Source organism: Cryptotermes secundus, unplaced genomic scaffold (genome assembly GCF_002891405.2).
Source record: "Cryptotermes secundus unplaced genomic scaffold, Csec_1.0 scaffold3240, whole genome shotgun sequence".
Classification (NCBI taxonomy): Eukaryota; Metazoa; Arthropoda; class Insecta; order Blattodea; family Kalotermitidae; genus Cryptotermes; species Cryptotermes secundus.
The window spans coordinates 264,596-285,877 of NW_019738910.1; the positions used below are offsets into that span (position 1 = coordinate 264,596).

The 21,282-nt window shown below is 36.5% G+C and overlaps 1 protein-coding gene across 2 annotated transcripts in view; it reads right to left on the reverse strand.

Annotated features, from left to right (window-relative positions):
* Nucleotides 1–2,235: 2,235 nt before the first annotated feature.
* Nucleotides 2,236–21,282, reverse strand: part of LOC111871344 — a 33,753-nt gene continuing 14,706 nt past the window's right edge. The window contains exons 8-15 of one of the 2 annotated variants that reach the window (XM_023864377.2): nucleotides 12,078–12,152; nucleotides 10,700–10,830; nucleotides 9,095–9,238; nucleotides 8,594–8,798; nucleotides 7,770–7,921; nucleotides 5,968–6,183; nucleotides 4,312–4,413; nucleotides 2,236–2,472 (exon numbers count right to left, since the gene is read on the reverse strand). In XM_023864377.2, coding sequence (XP_023720145.1) covers nucleotides 2,389–2,472; nucleotides 4,312–4,413; nucleotides 5,968–6,183; nucleotides 7,770–7,921; nucleotides 8,594–8,798; nucleotides 9,095–9,238; nucleotides 10,700–10,830; nucleotides 12,078–12,152 — 1,109 coding nt within the window. In that variant the 3' untranslated portion in view covers nucleotides 2,236–2,388. The remainder of the gene's footprint in view (nucleotides 2,473–4,311; nucleotides 4,414–5,967; nucleotides 6,184–7,769; nucleotides 7,922–8,593; nucleotides 8,799–9,094; nucleotides 9,239–10,699; nucleotides 10,831–12,077; nucleotides 12,153–21,282) is intronic. The other variant, XM_023864376.2, reaches the window with a different exon arrangement.

Genomic DNA, 21,282 nt, shown 5'->3' on the forward strand with positions numbered 1-21,282 from the left:
TCCCATGTGGACATGGGATGGAATACCTCCTCCGTAGCCCTGCAGGTCATAGGAGGTGATGGAAAGGAAAGTCTTGAATCTGTGACAGTAAAATATGGTCATGAGTCCCACAGGACTTTGACTCGAGAATGACTGCGCTGGCAAGGGCCAGCAGCAATTGTAAACGACAGACCCTCTTGTCAGAGAGACTACCCCACATCAACAAACCCTCAACTTTCTGACAGTAATAAATGTCTGATCATATGCCCCAGATGGGTGCTTTATTCCAAGATAAACTGGCCGACTGACAGCCATGACATAAGACTCAGACTCAGTACAGGAATACAAATCTAAATTTGATCTTAGGAAAATCATGTGTTTGTCGATTTATCTCAGATTACAAGTAATTCATATGGTTCAAGGTTTGGTGGGCAGGATGAGATTCCATAAGATTGTCCCATCAGTTTTCAAATGTTAAACATGCTTTAACCTTTAACAGCTAGATTTTAAGTCACCTGCTACTGCAGCTCTGGTTGCAGATTTAAATTTGGTAGTGGGATTTATATTGTGAACAATGGGGCCTAGTGAACCAGCACAATTGGCTTGACGCAGAATGGGTCTGGTACAAACCAAAACAAATTGTGGGAATAAACATGGAAGCTAGAGATGTATCTTAATGGCAGTAGATTTTTTAAAATTTCCTTCTTAATCACCACCTTTGAAATAATTTTACTAATATATCATTATGTGTTTTGAATAACTTACAAGATTTCAGCTAGTGTACGTATTTCTGTTTTGTATGCAGGTCACAGATGATTTCATTTTCTTGTTGAATTATGTAATGAAAGTTTTGGGACTCAAAAATTTCTTCCGAGGTATGATGTTACCACATGATGTCATGTCATTTGGTAACCTAAACCTGCGTTAACCAGTGATGCTTTGCTGCTGTTCTAAGTGGTAGGCAGTGATACTTGAGTAGTTGTTGCAGTTGGTAACCAAGGACGTTTTGCTGTTGTTACATCTGGTAACCAATAAAATGTGTCACATCCACATCTTTTCACGTTCTTCAAGACTTCATGCGCTGTCATCCCACTCTTGATTTTATCATCCTAACAGTGTTATGAATTACAAAGCTGTCTAATATCAGTTCTCTCTTATGTCCTTTTGCCTTACCTTTCATAAATCCAAATAATCTCAGACACACTCAGTTTGTGTCCTTCCCTTAATGTGAAAGTGCAAGTTCCACATGCACACAAAACAACAAAGTATAGTTCTGTGTGTTTTTATCTTTACATTTGAATGTATCAGGTGGGAATACGAAATATTTGAGCTGAGTGGCACCAAGAGCTCCCTGGATTTAACATGCTGCTAACTTCAGTGTTAATGCAAAGTTTGATTTGTTGCTGTCATTCTCAAATGATATACTTTGACACCTTTTAAAGAATTTTGTGGCTGTGTTATGACTTCCTTCCCACTTTATCTGTAGACCACATGTGCTCCTCATCTTCCCTTCCCCATCAGTGCTCTGTAACGCTGTTAAAAGACATAATTATGCAGCAGACATTTACTTCAGTTGCTGCATTATGCTGCTGATGGTGTGTTATGTGTATCTGGGAGGTACTGAGCCTGAATGTGAGCCGCAACACAAGTGTTCTGGCAGATGTTTTGTGGTCTTCCTTAGTCCTTGCAGGAAAATGCCAGGATCATACCTTGAAATAGGCTATGACCTCTTCCACAGCCTTCCCAATTCGACTGTGCTATAGTTACAGCAGTTAGTCACCGGCTTTGTGCTGCGTTGGCCCATGTCAGGCCATGCGCGATTTATGTGGAGGATAAGGAACTGGAGCAGGTTTCCTCTGAGTAATTTGGGTTTTCCTGCCAATTCTCATTCCACCAACCACACCACGTTCATTAATCATCCTGTGACTAATGCTGTGTTGATAGCATTGTTACGTAACAATGTAACAAACTTTAACAGTTTCCAGTTCATCATCCATTACTATTATTACCATTAGATGCCGTATCATGAGTGCTACTGACAGCATCATTAAATAAACCATAAAGAACCACATAAATAGACATCAGCTGAAATACTGGTACTTTACAAAGAAACATTTGAATTGCATTTGGGATGTGGTAAATAGTTTAGGACAAATATGCTCATTTAAGTAATGAATCATGTAAAAGTACTCTAAAATATTCTGTTTTCAAAGCATTACCATGTTTAAATCTTGTTTTTATACGGATATATATCAAGTAGGTTCAGTTATGTATATAAAACCTCATATTGTACATACCAAATTTTAATATACACCTGTTTAACAGTACTGTATATTTACCATACAAATAAATTTTAGCAGGTTCAATGTTAAAGTACATTTATAACAGCAGAAAGAAAGAATGTACGTTCTATACGTTCATGGCCTCCTCATCATCTTTCAGTCTGAGAATGTCAGATTTATTCATGAAGTAGTAGGTAGGTTGTCTTCCTTTCTGTAACATTGAAAATTAAGAATATTTTCAGAGCAGACAAATCTATGAACAATTAATTACAGGATTCATCAATTTTTACAATAGTTATGTTCCAAAAAATAGTTTAAATGGGTGAAATCGCATAAATTGAACATAATTTTCCCCTCTCCAAACCCACACAATAATATCATCCCCCTTCTCCCCACATCTCACAATCAGCCAGCAAGCAGTTTATGTTAAAACAACTGCTATTAATTGAAATTGATCTAAATTAGTTGGTCACATCATCTGAACTTGCATAGAAGGAATACCTGTACTAATATCCATTATATTCAGATGAGGCATTTTACTTTCAGATTTATTTTTATGTATATTTATGCAAATATGTTGGACACCGTCCATTATCTCGGATGTATTTGATATGCACAGTGTTTCAGAGACTGAATTGATTTCCGTGTCACGCATGATGGGAACGGATCCAGTCTCTGAAATATTGTATCAAATAAACCTGAGTCTGGACAGTGCTAAACATTCATGTTCATGTAAGAAATTAGACAATTATTAGAAATCTTAATAGTGAATTGTTCAGTTTACATTCTTTGATAAATTTTATGAACCTTCAAAGCATTTCTTTTTCAATCCCCCATTACAATTCTGTTTACTGCAAGCTGAAGTTTCAGTCCTCTGTTAGTCCCAGGCTTGGAGGGCACAGCACAAATGCCTGTATACAAGGCTTGTATTTGATATGACATTATGAAATTTTAATTATGTCCTACTCCCTGCCATGTTGAATTTATTATATTCTTTAGTCATTATCAGAATGACAGTGCCTTGTTCTAGTGGCAAATATTGTGGTATCTTAAGTACCAAACTGAGTATACGAGGCTTTGTTATATTATGATCAAGTCTTAATAAAAGATTTGGAACTTAAAAAATGTGAATAATCAATCAGGTACATTTTATGAGACTTTAATTGTATGAGGCTAGTCTAAAATCCGTGGCTTTGGCTTTTGGGAATACACCACATAGGATGTTGAAGGACTGCCACCGTTTCAGCAGACATTGCAGTTTCCATCTTTAGTGTTAATGTCTTTTGGGGGTTGGGCAGTTTGAAGACCCTGTGTAAATCTGTCAGTGGTCAATGAGTTTGATGAAAGCATGTGATTGGATGAAATGGAGAAGGCTGAACTACATTAATGGCATATGATTGTCAGATTCATGTAATTGTGTATATGAAATGTACCTCAGAAAATAATAAGGTACAAACAGTCACAAAAGGACCATAGGAGTGTTGTAGTAACCGGCAGTACTTTTCTACCTACAGTAACTGAAGGTGCATGTAGGGCAGGTAATATTAATAGATTAGACAGAATTTATTAATTGATCTGCTGATTTCATTCTCATGTGTTCTGACTGATACCAAAATTAACGGTAAAAATGTTGTCACGTCAGCAAGGTTCTGGAATGAAGGAGATCAAGTTTGGTCAAAGATACTGCAAGAAGGCTCGAGAATTACATCAGGCAGATAAAAGTGGTTGAGTCCGTGAGATGAGGAAGTCTGAAAGAAATGACTGAGCTGATGGGACATGTGCAGTTGAGTGTAAGAGTGAAGTTAGAAGCAACATCAAATATTCATGTGTGGTGAATCACTGTGTATTGTCAGAGGGAAGTCACTGAATGCAAGGAGACAGTTATTCCAATGACATTCAGTGAAATAGTAAATTAAAACAAACTGATGTCAGGATCGTGACAAACTGAAAATAACTGCCACAAAACATGATAAACATCAGTACACACACAGCCATTGATTCTAAATGTTGGATTCACAAACTGGAAATGCATGCTGATTGAGTTACTTACCAGATCTTTGAGTACTCGTTTGGCACCTGCCTTGATGAGTATAGTGCTGAGGGGTTCAACCTTCTCCAAGGCCATAGCATAATGCAGAGATGTTCTTTCCAACTGGAAAATGGAGATTTTGAATTCTCACAACAGTAAATACTAAGATTACAGTATTCTATGTAGTTTGCTAAGTAGGTAAGAGTGTTTTAGAGGAACCTGCGGTCTCCATCATCAGGGTAGACGCACTTTTCTACCCTGAAGATTGAGGCAGTATCTTCCTCTGAAACACTGATATGTATCTTCCAAATTCAATAGCATCATATGGCTCTACATTTAGCATTCACCCATTATAGTTACAGAGCTGTGTTGAGTGGGAGAACATCCATGGTAAAGGCAAAGTTGTCCCCATACTTAATTAAGCACCAATCCATGAAGATTTGTTAGGTAGTGGAGGCATTGCTTCACACATTTTTAAACTTTGCATTAAGTGAACATTAGTGGTCAGTTTCATACACTGCCCACTTTACCCATGGAGAAAGAGGCCCTGGTACCTATGGATAGGGAGCTTGGTGAACTCAAGTGCCTGTCTGGATACTGTGGAGAAAACTCTCTTGCCACTGTCAAGTATCAAATCCCAATTCCTTGACCATTCAGCCCATAGCCCATCACTTTACTGACTAGTTAGTTAGTTAGTTAGTTATTGGAGAGGGTGGGTTTCCCCATGCACTTAGACCTGTCTTGGTCCATTGAGCTTCCCTCTATGATATTCTACCAGTCTCTATATCCTACCGGAACTGGTGCTTACCATCAGTCCCGCCCAGCCAGCGAGATCGGCCTCTACTAGCTGAGTGGTATCTATAATGCTTCCCCCATCTACCAGAGGTATTAGAGACTACTGCTGGGCGGGAAACGTCTGTAATTTTGCTCAGTGGCCTTCTTTGGAGACATGAGGTTCTTTTATGTGCCGTAAAGCTACGACACGGGACCCACAGCTTAAAGTCCCTCCCGGAGGACTTGTTCCCTGAATTTTTCCACCCTTAAAAATTCTATGACTTCTGCCGGGTATTTGAAACCACGTACTACGAGTCATGAGGTGGGAACGTTACCTCTAGACTACAGAGGCTGCTTACTATACTGACTAAGTTATCTTGTCTTCTTATAGCATACGTGGGGGAAAAGAAGCATAAAGTAAGGGAGCAGTCTCTGTGCTTAATTAACACTCCATGAAAATGTATGGGATAGTGGGGGTTCCGCACTCCTCAGCACTAGATGAATGTTAGTGACCAGTTTCATATTCTGTTCATACTACCCATTTAATGGGTTGGATGTCACCCAGAGCAGTGAAAGGAAAAATGGATGCCCCTTCCACAAATCAAATTCAAATTCTCTGTTTGTGAGCCTCATGAGCCATGCTAGATGTCCATGAAATACATTCAAAATTGTGTTTGCAAAGTGTTCAGCATAGAAACTAATTACAGGATAAGAAGAAATCGTTTAAGTTTGGTTTAAAGGGTTATAACAGTTGCTTGCATCTTTTTTACTGGGCATTCGTATTCTGTCCTGTGGTTTGTGTTGATACAGAATCTATGGGATTTCTTTAGGGGTGGGGTGGGGCAGAGTCCCTTGGTACTGTGGCCTGAGATGAGTTACACATGTTACAACTTTTTCACTTACATTGTCTCCAGCACGAAGTGTCTCTCGGAAATTAACAGCAATAAATCTAGTCATCTCCTCATCCTGGCACAGGACTGCTATATGTAGACAGCATCGCCCATAAACATTTTTTGCTACTGCCAGGAGATTACCTTTTCCTGCCTCTGGAGTTAATATGCTTTTCATTTCTTCCACATTTCCCCGTCGAATTGCGCTGTGTAACTCCTCACGTTTTTCCTGTAAAGAAACCATTCATAATCATATCTCTTAATATATACTGAATTACATCTAAAAGAAATCCAGCCTATGAGGATCAGCAAGCCTGAGTAATTTCAGACCGTCCATTACCAGCCTTGAAAGTCAGGATAGCAGTGAGCTGGGGTTTGATTCCCAACACTGTAAGAGATTTTTCTCTGCTCTACAGCATCCAGACCTTTTCTGGGTCCCACCCAGCCTCCTATCCAATGGGTACAGGGCGTGAAGTTGACCACTCAACTCCGTCTAGAGCCGATATAAAGAATTGTGGAGATATACCTCCACTCACAACTTCATCCTCTTTACATTTACCACAGTCAGCCTTATGAATTCAATGACTTCAAAGGTTTGAGCATCAAAATCCTTGTTAAGTCTTGTCAGAAGCAAACTGTCAAGAAGATGGGTGTACCCCAGCAGCCTTTTTGAGATCATAGTCTGCTGGTGTACTAACAAAATTGAGTCCAGTTGAGATTAATCAGTTCTCACTCACTGAGATGCTGAAAAGGTAGATCTTAAGTTTTAACAGACTTGACCTTGTTTCTAAAATGTTACTGAAATATGTAGGAATCCCATGCAAGACAAATGAGTCTGCAGTCGCAGTGTCCTAATGAGTCATACTTAATTTTATGTGACTGGCCACAATTCATTTAATGTGCCGGTAGGCTTACATCTGAACCAGGAAATAAGGTTTAGCACACTGAAAGAGCTGCCTTCTAAAATAAATTTTGAATTCATTCAGCTGTTTTATTGTGACATTCTCTTGTGGTCTGTTGAAGAAAAGGTATTTATTGTGTACCTCATCGTTTCAGCGCAGGCTGTTTGAAACGTTAAGGGTTTTCCAATGTTTCAGCAGTTGCAAAATGTTGGAAAATGCTCAATATTCGATGTGGACTATTCCCCAAAGCCACACATTAAGCTCCAGCTGGAAATGCCTAAAGAGTGTTAAGGTATTGTTTGCACAAAGTACATAGAATGAACACATGTTAGCTGATGGTTATATTAAAATAATAACATTTAGATTTCATGTCATTTCAGATAAGTAGAGAGTTAGGAATTTAAAATAAAATTAGGTACAACTTAATTGAGTTTGTTTTATTTGAGGGGTTCTATCATCTGGAATGTCTTTCTGTACAATTTGGTAGAAAAGTGAAGACAGATACAATATATTCCTCCAAATCTTTGGTACCCATCTACTACAGTACATAACAATACACCCCAGACAACTGTAATCTTATCCCATGCAGGCCATGAGCTGATTACATTGGTTTGGATTACATGTGTTAAAACTGCTACAGCCAAACAGAACAGTTCATTCTCAATCTACAGCATTTCTGTCAGTAGATGGCATCAGGTATAACACAACAATATTTAGAGAAAATAACAGGCTTTCACTTAATAAATTCTTATGGTTGTTAAAAATAATTTGATGAAATAATGTGGATTGTTCTGTGCAAGTGCATTTAACCTCAAGCAGCCTTGGCATTTCTAGCAAATAATTCAGTTGTAGTGTTGGGCAGTTAAAGGACTAAAGTAAATTTGACTCTGTTGAAAAGAAACAGCAGTTTTACCTCAAATGAAGGTATTGATTGTAGGAAAGCCATAGTCTCGTGTTGATTTCGCCTCTGTACGACATCAAAAATGTGGTTCTCCTCTTCGTCTTCCACATCTAAAATATGGTCATATCCTTCCAGAAGCAGTTCCATAAGTTTATCAGTCTCACCTGTGAACCCATATAGTATGGAGCAGTAACTACTCTGATGGCTGCATTATTCTTCAGTATTACAATAATAATAATAAAGTAAAGTAAAGCTATCCCTATACCAGGCCGTGAAGACCCATAGGGTTGTGAGACGTTGAGGGTCCCACATTATCTAGACAATTGGCTCAAAGATGGTGGTAGGGTTGTTAGCCTTACATGCCGCCTGCGCTTTACTCCCCAGGAAAAGTATTTAATTAATGAAGCATGAAAACTGATTGAAATACAAATTAAGTTTTCTCTGGAAAAGGTACATGAAGTGTTGCTATGAGACTAATGTGTATACCAATTGAATATGAACATAACATGCAATAAGCGAGAGATAATTTTCGATACATGTAGAAAATATCGTAATTTAATGCAAGTACTGACAAGAAACCCCAGTCAGATTTGTGATTATCATATTAAGATTATGGACTCCTGGGATATGACCCTGTGTAATTTGGTAGATAGGTACATATATATTTTTGGAGGAACCTGCTGCCTCCATCATCATGGTAGATGTGACTCTTTTACTTATCTGCCCTGAAGATGGGGCGGCAGGTTTCTCTGGAACACTGGTACATGGTGTCACATCCTGCAAGATGCTTAAGAAGCTCTGAATCAGAATGGATCTTCTGCCTTTGTTCTTTTTACCTCTTGCAGCCATGTATAGGACCCACTTGTCAATGTCTTGTATGTTCTCAGGTAGTTTTGCCTGGATGGCAACATCACGGGCTGTTCGATACAGTTCGTCCCGGTAACCAACATTGATATCTGCTTCCTGCAGTAGTTGGAACAGGGCGTTGCGCCCATGAGAGCGTGCAGCTGCGAAGTGCAGCATGCTCTGTCCATGCTCATCCTGAAACATTCACCAACAAGTGATTATCAGCTCCTTTCCCAGCCTTGATTGAGTCACTGGGTTCCTTCACAATATCAGTGAAATCCATTTGCTGTATGAGCTGGAGTATGTCTTCCCTGTATAGGCAACCTTATGAGTGATATAGTCTGTATAAGTATATCTTAATTTGTGTAACAGTTTATGGATGTAAATAAATTATGAATTATGAATTATTTCCAACATTTATTGAGCATACCTACTCTAAAGTGGAGATTCTTAATATTTAGTACATGACTTTACGGTAGACATTACTTTACCCTGTTTGCACTGGTAAGTGCAGTTTCTGGAGAGTCAGAGGCTGGTTGGATTGTGTCAGGGTCCTCATCCAGTGAGGCAGGTGGCGGTGCAGCGAAATTGCCAACTGCTTCAGGGGGGCCCGTTGTAATCATCATGGCTGATTCCTATGGGTATTATCATAATAAGAACACATGTACACCTAATGAGATCATAAATAAAACTTAAAGGTTCATGATGATGGTGTATTAATACAATATTGTTTTTAGACATCATACATCTTCCTATTTTTATTTAAAACGATGTTTTGGAGTCTGCAGTGGGTCCAGAGGTGGGAACTAAATCTATCAGTTCAGCCCAACTGAGTAGGCTTTTTACCAGATGACAGAGACAGAGCCCAGTCTCAGAAACCTTGTTTTAAATGCAATGGTGATGATGAAGTCACTGACAGTCCCTGGGATGTTGGGTACTAACTTCATATTGACATGGCAGACATTAAACAGGCTGATCTAGTGGCAATGACCTTGACTTGTATTTGGAAGGTTCTAGGTTCAAATCTTGTCTGGGACAACAACTATCTTGACAGAGGTTTTTTGTGGTATTCCTCAGTCCCTCCAGGAAAATTCTGGGGTAGTATCTCAATTAGGCCATGACTGCTTCCTCCCAGATCCCTTCTAATTCAGCAGTCATTTTATCATCTGGTATAATATAGTCTCACACTGACAGCATCATTAAATATCCAGCTAGAAAGAAAAAGCTGACTGATCACCTGAGAAAACTTCAACATGTGAAATGTTTGAGTTTTGCGTGGAAATGAATATGAGATTATGGTTTTCTGGGATATGATACCATGCTGTTTGGCAGATAGGTATCAGTAGGTACACCTGTCAGAATGTATGATGTCACATCCATGAATACTGAGAAGCTGAAGATGTTTCAAAAGCAGTAATCAGACCTGTTGATTATGAGGCTTTCACAGCAGTGACTATGAAGCATAGTATCTTCTGGGTTGTAATGTCATATAACTCATAGGAGTCCACCAACGTTCCTCTGAAATGTAACTAAAATTCTAGTGGACCTTGCACTGTTACATTCCTGAAAGTAGCACTTTTTAATATTTTTTATGAGCCATGAAGGCTGAATTTTGTTCTGAAAAAATTATGAAATACCCAGAAATATTTAAAATGTTTATTGCTTTTAGACTAGTCAATAAATGAAACGTTGGACACTCAGTAACAACCTCTGCTGCATAACAATTAAAATCTAATACGTGAAGAAAAATAGTCTGAATTTCACTTATTGTCTTACTGTCTTCAAATTATTTTTTGTTATCATGTAATAGTGTCCACACTGGCGCTGAAGTCCACTCAGACTTCACTCCAGGGGATAACATGGACGTATTCCCCGTAATGGGGGGGGGGGTAAAGTGGCCCAGGCGTGAAGGTAGAACATTCACTTCCATCTAGCGCCAAGGTCAAGAATGGTGGAGCTATACTTCCGCTCCCCCATGGCATTCATTCATTCATTCATAATGTTTAATTACTTAAACACAAAGTCAACTTTACCTTACCTTCATTTCGTAAGAGAGACAATTGCAAGAGCAAACATTTCTACTTCATCTGACTAACCTGAGTATCATTTCTTACATCTCTTGATGTATTGGCATAATTGTATAAACATGTCGCAAGGTACGCAATTGGGTCACTGGGTCTTGTATTTGCCACCTCGGTGAGTCCTCTGACGAGTGGATCTCCAAGAGCTGAAACAAATGAATATGAAGACTACTGTCCTTTGGAATGCGACAACATGCACTCTGACACCAACATTTTGGAGAAACCTGCTGCCTCCATTCTACCCTGAAGATGAAGGCAGCAAGTTCTTCTGAAATGCTGGTACCACTCTATCAGATTTCGTGGTTCCACAACACAGATGACAATAATTTCGAAAGAGAGAAACCTATTTCTCACTACCAAACCCCCACATTATTGTCTTGGGTTTTCCTTAAAATAAATTATGCTGAAATAATGAAATGATTTGTTTGTTATGACAGTCTGATGATTGTTTGTGACAAATTGACAGTTTTGTATTATTGATTGTTTTTTAACTGAACTGTTGTGAAGCAATGAAATAACAATGGACATAGATAGCCTTTGCATTAGAGAAACCGATTAATAGACAGGCACACTATTTTGGGGCTAGACCAACAGCAGCAAACCACTGACACTAATGGCACTTGAAAAAATATGGCACACAGAATTTTGTGAGATTTCAGAAACTGCTATCTCCATCTTCAGGATACAAGAAAGTTTACCAACTCTTCTCCCATGAGTATAGATATAGCAGGATTCTCCAGAATATAGGTACCCTTCTACCAATTGCACAGCAATGCATTCCAGAAAACAGTAATCTTGATACAATATTTTGATAAACATAATAGCAAAATTACTAACAATATTTGAATTTAAACATGAATGTGAAGTAGTAAATGACATGTCTACTTTACACTTTCACAGCATATTTCTCTAGGATCATTTTAATATTACCCAGTTACCTACAACTTTAGTTTTCAAGGAGTGTTCTTCCTCGAAGGTTTACAACTAAAATTTTGTTTCATGATAGTAATAATTAGTGCAGTTTCATAAGTTATTTAAAACAATACTTACATTCTTTAACCATTTCACCTACATTAAATTCATGTGTAATAAAATTTGAGAGTCCTGCAGGCAGTAAATATCAAGATCACATTCTTCTGGCATATGTGTGTGTAGCATCTTAAGTGTAACCTGAAGATGGAGGTATCAATTTCCTCCAGAACAGTGGCACAGATTTACCAAACTGTATGTACCATATCTCAGAAGACTGTGATGACAATTTTTAACCTTCTCACAAAGTCAACTATATTTGTAGTTAAGTAATACATTCTTCTAGCAAGTCATACAGGTGTAATGAAGAAACTGCCCCAATTTATAATAATGTACAAATAATTTTAAGTTATGCTATGCTTACCATTTGCCAAATATCGTCCCTCTTCTGTCCAGAAAACAGATCTTTCAACTGGAATATTTCTTTGGGGTGAGTTTCCTGCAATTCATGAATATTAAAATAATATGAAAATAATATGTGTTTTAAAGATATGTTGTATTATTAGTTTTAATTTGTATTAATTACAATTTATTATTAATTATTAATACAACATTTTGGATATTTGCTCTGTTTCTTTTATTAAATCATAAAATTTCTTTTTCCAAAATTGTTTCTAGTCAAGGATGGTGACTGCATATTTTCTTACGTGTAACTTAACTGGGTTATTTTGATCATTGGTTTCCAAACTATAATCTGAGAACACTAGTATTCCAAGGTCTGGACTTAGTGAGCTCCTTTGACAATGAAATTGAGTAATGACAGTCTTTCTTAAATTTCTCAGAAAGGTGTTAATGCCTAGAATTTTCTCAGTTTTGCATTTGGTATTATTGACATTATTCAGATTCTTATTTAATTGTCATATAAAGGCAATATAATGTATGAAATTTAACCAGATTCTCACTTTATGAATTTCTGCTTAAATAGCCTTTGAGGTTGTTCTATTTTCAGGTATAAAACGATGTGTAACCTATTGAAAGTCAGCCTTGAATTTTATGGTTGAATTGCAATGGACTGCATGCATTATATCCAGAAGATAGAACACTTCATTGTCTCAAAGTTTTCTATTATTTTTAATATAAATTAAACAATTCTTGAATCACAACAATGGAAAAAATTCTGAATTAATAGCGCACTCAAATAATACCGGCCAGAAAATGTTACATATTATTTCATTCTGTTTTACATAATCAAGCATAGTTAGGTTCTCATTTCAATGAGTGTTGGACTGATGTGCAAAGATTCATCAAACCTTATCTACAGAGAGTGTTAAAACATGCAAAGGAAGTGCGAATAGACAATCAGCATGCGTCAATATATAAGTATTTAAAATAAGTTTTAAAATATAGGTAGTCTAGATCTTAAGCAAAGAACTGTAACTTGAAGGGAGAAATAGATGATTCAGAAAAAACTGAACAGAGTGAGCCATGCCAGACGAAGCCAAGTAGTCAAAATGATCATCAAATTCATATAACTTTACACTGTGAATATTAATGTTTACATAATTTGAAAATTTAGCATAGTTGCTTGGTCACTTGATAGTCTTATGATGCTCTATCAGCTACATTTTAAATCACTGAAGGTAAGTGCCAAGAAAATATATTAGACTTTTGAAGCTAGAAACCTTTGAAAGTTAAACTGACAAATGACAGAATAAGATTATATGTAGACCTTTCAAGAATGAAAGGAGAGAGATTTCCATTGAATGTTTTGAACCTGAAAGTGGAAGGGAAACAAGCAAGAGGACAAACGAGATCAAAATGAGAATATAAGGCTGGGAATGGTGTCACAGAAATGAAAGGAAGAATTGGGGTGGAAATCAAAGAGGATTTTTATAAGACTAAAATAGATAGACTTGACTGTTAGACAATCACATTCAAGTGAAACTCAAATAAAGAGGAAAAAGAATTTGTTTATAGAATATCTCCAACCAGACAATATGTAGTGTTCAGGAATCTCTCATCTGGGCCTGTCAACCTGAACTTTACATGGAGCAGCATATTTTCATAAACAATTCTCAGCAGGCTGAGTCACATGGGTATAAACATTACATCCGGTTTGGAGGAAATGCCCCTATAAGAAAAAATAATTAGATTTTAAGGCATTTTTGTTTGGATTTTGCTCATTTTTCTCCTTCTTTAGACAAACACTACCTCATTTTGGAAATCTGTTCTATTTTTTTTTTCAGTTGGAGAGGGTATGAAATAATCTCTACTCTCTTGGGTCCATAGGTAGAGCTATCACATGTTTGTAAGGGAGCAACAGAGTAGGAATTTCTTCATCTGCTCACCACTCAAAGACAGAATTAGAACCCATTTCCAAAACATTGCAGCTTTTATGAAATTAGATGATGAATAAAATCTGAATAAATAACCTTAAGCCTTATGTCATACCATCACCAAATAATTTTAAATTAGTCTTGTTTTAGGAATGGGTTCTGAATGTGAGTTTGAATTGTTTGGTTTATTGACAGTTATCAATAGCCAACACAGTGGAGTAGACTATAAAACCAACAGATACATGACTGTCCAGATATCATTCATGGCAGGAAGTCAAGCTAGCTGTCTTTTGAATGCAAGTCATATGCAATAATTCAGAGTTGATCTAACATTACTTTCATGTAAATACTTTAACTACGATTTATTTGAAGACTAACTGTTCAAAAATGTGCTAGAAGTTACATCACAAGCTGAGTGTGAACCTTGGCCTTCTTGTGGAGGTGTAACTTCAGTTTTTCTTAATATTCAACTCTGGATGAAGGCGAGTGATAAGCGATTTGATCTGATTGCTTTATCCCCAAGAAAAGTGTCCCTGGCACCCATCATGTACAAAGCTGAATGGAACCCAGAGTCCGCCTGGAGGTGATGGTGATGAGACTCCCCCCCTCCATTCTGTAGCTGAATTGCAATTCTCTGGTTGTTCAGCCCCTAAACCAGTCACTATAATGACTGAGCTACATGGCTCATTCACAAGTATGATAGTTATACAGAATTTTTATTGTCATTTTGACCACTATAAGGAATTTAAATTCAGAAATGAAGAGGTACTGTACTGACCTAAAATTCAGCCCAAATGAAACCAGAAGTGTGTGTCCCATTGCAGAACCGCGTTGATCTGAATGAAGATATAATACTCGTCTCCCAGGAGACTGTAGTTAACTTATTAATACAAATGATGGATAGTAGATTTTTAAGAGTGTAAAAGATAGAACTTAGAACAAAAGATTGGACGTTAGGTTACACATAAGTATTTATGTGCATCAGAATATGTTCATAAGCCACATATATTACCTCTACACCATAAGTCTCCGTGATTGAAATACTGTATGCAGTATGAAAGGGGAATTTTCCAGTTGGATTAAAATTATAATTTTCTTGCATGTGACAGTATAGTCTGTTAGACAGGTAGCAAATCTTTTAAAGGAACCTGCAACCTCCGTCTTAAGGCTACCAGACTTCATGGTGTCACACACCAGAAAATAATAATCTTAATATTCATCACTATGAGATCCTCAAATCTCATTTTCAACTGGATGTTTTCTTTTTAAATATATGCCTTCCATATTTTTGATAAAATGAAGATTGTTTATACATTGTAGAAGACAATGATCTCTTTCTCACTTGGAGTGTTTCTGAGGTTTCTTTGGATAATATTTTATATGGATGTGTGAAGTGTAGTCTATTACATAAATGAGACGGTTTATGATTGGCCATTTGTGCGTGTTATTCATGGGTGATGCCGTTAAATATCAGACTCAACATATCATTTATTATTATGTAGGACTGTAAAGGAACATATGAGAATGGAAGTGAAGTTAACAATATGAAAGCCAATGCAACAAATGACGAGATTTTTCACTGAATTTTGAACATGTATTACACTAATATGTAATGTAACACCAACTGGCAATCTATGGATTCCACCTGAGAAATGCTGGAGCAGGCTGTCACACACACAAAAAGAAAATTAGTGCTTGGTATGCAGGGTTAGTTAAATCATCTTGATTCTGCAGCCCAACATATTACACTCTTTGTCTTATGTCTGGAAAGGGGGATCTGGTGATTCAGGAGTAAATTGGCAACCTGTGTAGCTAGTCTCAAGTTGGACTCGGTAACATCTCAAGGAAAATATGTAAAGGTTTGAGCCATGGGAGTTTTTCTGTTGTTTCATTATAGTGATATTTATTGCAAACTTCTAAAAAAAAACAATCATCATGAAGTTAGGAAGGTTACGTGTAGGAAACTAGAAACAAATTTAAAACTCATCATTATACAGATGCAAGAATTAACTTCAGGATCCTTTAGAGGAACTCATTCCACAAAACTAGAGTGACAGCTTCACTGTCTAGTAAACAGTTCTAGGATTTGAGGTTCTCATAGCAGTAGTTATGATGATTTCTATCTTCTGGACTATAATGTTGTGTAGTCCATTGAAAACCTCCAATTAAAAACCAGCCACTTTGGGATCACTGATTCCTCACCCCCATTAATGAGACAGCCTTAATTAGGACCACCAAGTCCCATTGGCTCGATCATAGTCTCACCTGGAGCCCTGCTTTCCTATGTAAATATTTTCCCCACCCAACTGTTTCTTCTACCCAGAAGAAAGAAGCAGCTATTTTCTCAGAAATATTGGTGCCTAGCTACCAGATTACACAGCCTCATATCACAGAAGTTCATAAGCTTAATTTTGACCACTATGAGAACCAGAACTTAAGCTTATATCTGTGTTCAAGGGGTTATCATATACGAAAAGGAAAGTGGAATCCAGCTTCATATCTACAGATTATGATGAGTGATGGCTTATGATCTTGACTTATCTTCTTATCTAAATGCTCTACAAATGAGAAAGTTATTCAATGACTACATTTAACTTGTATGTACGGTTTATTTAATTCTATTTTAATATAATGCTAACAAGTAAAAGTACACTCTTACAACAGATGTCTCATATAAAAAGTTACATATAAAATACGTATTCATACAGAACAGTGCACATCAACCCAACACATTTGAAATGGGGCAAATTTAAGTGACTTAAAAACTAGCTACAGAAATGAAGGGGTCTGGTAAACTCCATGAGATTTGAGGTTCTCACATCAGTGAATATTAAGAGATCTAATTTGTTACATAGGTACTAACACTTCCAAAGAATATTCAACGCTGTAGAGGGAGCAGAAAATTGGGTACATACACACAAAACAAAACAATGTCACATCCCAGGAAACCAAAATCTTAATAATCACTACCATAAGAACCTCAGATCCCATGCATTTAGTTCCTAGCAAATATCAGTAATAAAAAAAAAGTAAAGCTATCCCTGTACCAGGCCATGAAGGCCCATAGGGTTGTGAGCCTTTAAGGGTCCCACATTATCTAGACAATCAGCTCAAAGATGACGGTAAGATTGTGTGCCTTACGCACCGGCCGTGCTTTACTCCCAAGAAAATTATTTAATTAATTCCTGGTACTCATTTCTGTTAGAGGCTGAGTCGACCCCAGGGCCATAGTGCTGCTGGAAGGATTAGGTCAATTGAAATAATCCAATTACATCATCAGGACTTGAACCCGCGACATTTAAATTCTGTGGCTGAAATGTGGTTAATATTTGTGGATCATACTGTAGTTGGGTACAGCTACAATAATATTAAATAATGTTTGCTTCTAAAATATTAGCCAGACACTATCTCAGAAACTGGAAACACTGACTGTTGACTATAATTTGGTATATTTTAAATCACCATGTGATCTAAAGTGAAAAATTATATTTAAATTGTTAAATATTTCAAAATTCAAGTACAGGTATACTTTGATTTATGCAAATTGTGCATTAACACAACTGCATAAGATTTTTAAGGACTACAAACAATGCAGTTTATTTATATAAAACAAGAAAATTTGGGTTCATATACATCTGAAATGAATATTATTAAAGTTAAATATTAGTAGTTTGTTAATGAAAATGAAATTCAGTGAAACCAAAGGAATAGCAATCATTCTGAGCTGTGCAACCACTCTTTGTAATGAAAATATTACATATGTACATCAGGGGATATCTGTGTTATATTAAGTGCTATAAATGCTTGATTAGATATTAAGACTTAGATAATAGATTTAGATTAAACTGCAGCCAAGTGCTAACACAAGAACACTTAAACAGTAGTCTGGGCAACTACTCAGACATTTGTGAATTTTATATTTACAATCCATATGATTAACAACAAAAGGTAAGTAAGAGCTAAAAGCATATGTAACTCAGGGCTGCCCAACATCACAATGCAAAATTGTACATAAAGTACCTACCTACAGGCTACATTATAAAATATATATTTTGCAGTATACCAATATAAATATTAGCATTACAATGATCAAATTCATGAACCACAAGGATACAAATAAGAACTGGATTCATAAGATTCTAATATATTGTTTAAGTGTTATATTGCAATGCTACATACCAAACCTAACACTTTTCCTGGGATTTCTTCAACATGATTCACCACTTTGCTTAAAGAGCATGAAAGTATTAACTTCTTTTGAGGGAATCGAAGAGTACTCTCGGGGGCATCACAATCACAGGTAGTGGGAGCAAGTTGGACAGCTCGGTCATGACTAAAATGTTTATGACGTTGCTTGACATCAAACACATCTGTATGGCCATTTTTTTTACCTCTACTAGCTCCAAATTATCATTAAGAAATGACACTGCTTTTTTAATATTTTTGGCTATACCTGACCCCTTCATATGTTCAATGGATTCTTTTGATTTATATAATCTTCATGCAATATCTCTGTGTAACCATTTTCATTAACAGATATAGTTAAAGAAGCCCATATTATATACATTCTTAGTAACAAGTCTGTACACTGAAATTGCAACATACTTAATTAGCAGAGAATACTAAGAATAAATAAAAAGTTATATGCTATACTCTTCCATAACTTGAGTACTGATTTGGAAAAGTATCTGTAGTTGTAACTTCAGTTGTTTTGCAAAAGTATAAAAAGTGTTTGGTAACATTACTCACACACATACCATAATAAACTCCACGTGTGTTTGTATGTAGAATGATAGATCACACTGAGTAAAATGAAATGTGATTTTAACAACCTCACTCATTGCTTTTCATTCTTCATGCTAGTGAGATTAATGTTCATTCTTTACATGTGAAGTTATTTTACTGTAATTCAACATATTGAGTTATTTGATCATGTAACTGCCTGTTACTGATAGAACACCCATACTTATAGCCATAAAATTACCAAATTTTTTGCATAATCTTGATGAACTTTCGGGCCACATATTTATATGTTAAGAACTAAGAATAATCTTACTTTACAAGTAATACAGTCACTCAGACAGAGTAGTACCCTTATCAAATCTAAATATAGAAAAGCTAGTAAAAACATAATGTATTCTTAAGGGTATTTGCTTGTAAGATTATGGTGTTCTGGACTGTCACAAAATATAGTTTTATAGATAGACACCAACGTTTCATAGGAACCCTCTGTCTCCATTTGCATGGTAAGATGTGAACGTAGGTTTACTCTTCTTCCCTGATGGTGCATACTGCAGGTTTCTCCAAACATTAGTTCCTATCTACTGAACTATATAGTGTCAGGTTTCAGAAGACCATGGCCTTAATTTTCACTGCTATGTGAACCCTACATTCCCTATTTGGTCCCAAATGGCTGAATGCAGTAGGATGAGCTAATCTTGAATGACTTTAATGTGTGACAAAGTTCAAATAAGAGATCTCTGAAGTGTGACTGCATTGAGTACATCAAACACAGCCAATAACATTCATGGATCTAAAGCTTTAGGCTAGTGATTCTCAAACTTTTGCATCTTAATATCCCATCAGTCATTTTGTCAAATGACCATAATCCCATCCTATAAAAAACAATGCTTCTCTTCTTCCAAGAATTGTAATTTTACAATCATGTGCATGTTTGTGTTGTAGTAAACAAGTAGTAAAAAAGTAGAAATTATGACAGTATTTTATAACATAATTTATTACTATAATTATATAAAAAAATTAAATTCTATTAGGAGTAACCATGAGTAACATTACTCAATATGTATTTAAGGTATATTACAGGAAAATAATTCATATCATAGAGAAAAAAAATCCTGGTATACAGAGAATATTTTGTGTAGCTGAATTAATTAATATTTTCTAGGCCTCACTTCCCACATAACCAACTGTTAAGTCCTGCCACTGGGGAACCCCAGACCAGGTTGAGAAACTCTGCTTTAGGCAATTATAAATTAAACTTCTTAAATAGGTAGCCACAACTTTAGGTCCCAGCAGTATTACAGTTGTAATTACATACATTTTAATCATCTTTTGAAAATTGTAAATCTAACACAAAACTTATTCTTGTAGCATATATTTTGTCCCAACTTTCTGAATGCCTCAGATTATGCCGCCTGCAGACTTTAACCATGCAAATGCCAAGTACCAAAAATTTAGACCTTCACAAAAATATTTGTATCCAACAGCATGTGACAGTTGACATTTCATCTGAACCACAATATATTTTCAAGAAGGAACCAGGATGGCTCACTCAGTATAAGGACTAGGCTATGGGCTGAATGGCTGAATAATATGATTCGATTCCCAGCAGAGACAAGAAATTTTTCTCTTCTTAACAATGTCCAGACCGGCCCTTGGATCCACTTATCCCAGGATCCAATGGGTACCAGGGTCTATTGTCTCAGAGATAATGAGGCAAAGACATGAAACTGATCACACACCTCCATCTAGTGTCAAGGTTAATGTAGGAACTATACTTACACACCCGTCATACATCTTCATTCTGTGATGCATAATTAATTAAACAGAGGAAATATGTTACTTCTGTTTAATATGTTCAAGAAAGGCTTAGAGGGAATTTCTAACCTATACTTGAATTTCTTAGAGGGATTTTGTGTATATATTTTACAATAAAGATACATAACTCTGACAATCGAAAATAGTGACTTGGCAATCATAAGGTTAAAGTACAGCACCCATGAAATGTAATACCTTAAGACTGATCACTTTCAACAGATCGAATTGCATAGTAGTAGTAGTAGTAGTAGTAGTAGTAGTAGTAGTAGTAGTAGTGGTAGTACTAGCAATCATAGTTGTACTTAAGTAGTTCTGAACATATATCTCTGCCTCTGTCCGGCCTCAGGTTCATGAATAATCAGCATACAGTAAACATTTAACCATACTTTTCATCGTTTTTCATGATGCAGTCTTAAACCAACAATGCAATCTCTCCATTACTCAGCACAAGTTAGATATTAAGGATACTCCTTCCTCAGGATTTGTTACCACCTTGCTGATCAAATCATATATTGTCTTATCTCCGCCATGTTATACATCTATTTTGATATACCCAATGCCAACAATTGGTTGTATACTTGGTGGTAAGGCTGTAGCAAAGATATCCTGCAGTCTGGGTGAAGACAAATGAATACCAAAACTAGGCACCACAGATATAATGCTTGCAACTGAAGTCTAATACCTGTGTCAATAAAATATGTGGTATAACTCTTCAGCATACAATGCTTCATGCAG